The 568-nt window shown below is 70.1% G+C and overlaps 1 protein-coding gene across 1 annotated transcript in view; it reads left to right on the top strand.

Annotated features, from left to right (window-relative positions):
• The window catches only part of Tco025E_04163 (uncharacterized protein), a gene marked incomplete at both ends in the record, with an annotated part of 2,760 nt that overhangs the window by 1,785 nt on the left and 407 nt on the right, over positions 1 to 568 (top strand). Inside the window, one exon of the mRNA XM_029371075.1 lies at positions 1 to 568. This exon is cut by the window's left edge and continues 1,785 nt beyond it; it is cut by the window's right edge and continues 407 nt beyond it. Within this exon, the coding sequence (XP_029228828.1) occupies positions 1 to 568 (568 nt within the window).

Here is a 568-nt window from a genome sequence, read left to right as displayed (position 1 = left end):
AGGCCGTGGACGCCCTCGGAGAGGAGTACGCCAGCGCAACACTGGAGCGCTCAGTGGAGGCGCTTGCCGCGGAGGAAGAGAACGCCCTCGCTTCCCTCAGGAGCGAGGAGCGCGACGACAGGTTTGGCTTGCGCCGTGTGTGCCTCGCGGAGGATGAGGCGACGCAGCGGCGCGGGCTGCAGCAGGGTGAGGCGGAGGCCGTGGACGCCCTCGGAGAGGAGTACGCCAGCGCAACACTGGAGCGCTCAGTGGAGGCGCTTGCCGCGGAGGAAGAGAACGCCCTCGCTTCCCTCAGGAGCGAGGAGCGCGACGACAGGTTTGGCTTGCGCCGTGTGTGCCTCGCGGAGGATGAGGCGACGCAGCGGCGCGGGCTGCAGCAGGGTGAGGCGGAGGCCGTGGACGCCCTCGGAGAGGAGTACGCCAGCGCAACACTGGAGCGCTCAGTGGAGGCGCTTGCCGCGGAGGAAGAGAACGCCCTCGCTTCCCTCAGGAGCGAGGAGCGCGACGACAGGTTTGGCTTGCGCCGTGTGTGCCTCGCGGAGGATGAGGCGACGCAGCGGCGCGGGCT

The sequence above is a fragment of the Trypanosoma conorhini genome, assembly GCF_003719485.1.
Source record: "Trypanosoma conorhini strain 025E chromosome Unknown Tco_14.4_contig_00206, whole genome shotgun sequence".
Lineage (NCBI taxonomy): Eukaryota > Euglenozoa > Kinetoplastea > Trypanosomatida > Trypanosomatidae > Trypanosoma > Trypanosoma conorhini.
This window is presented reverse-complemented; position numbering and strand designations above follow the sequence as displayed.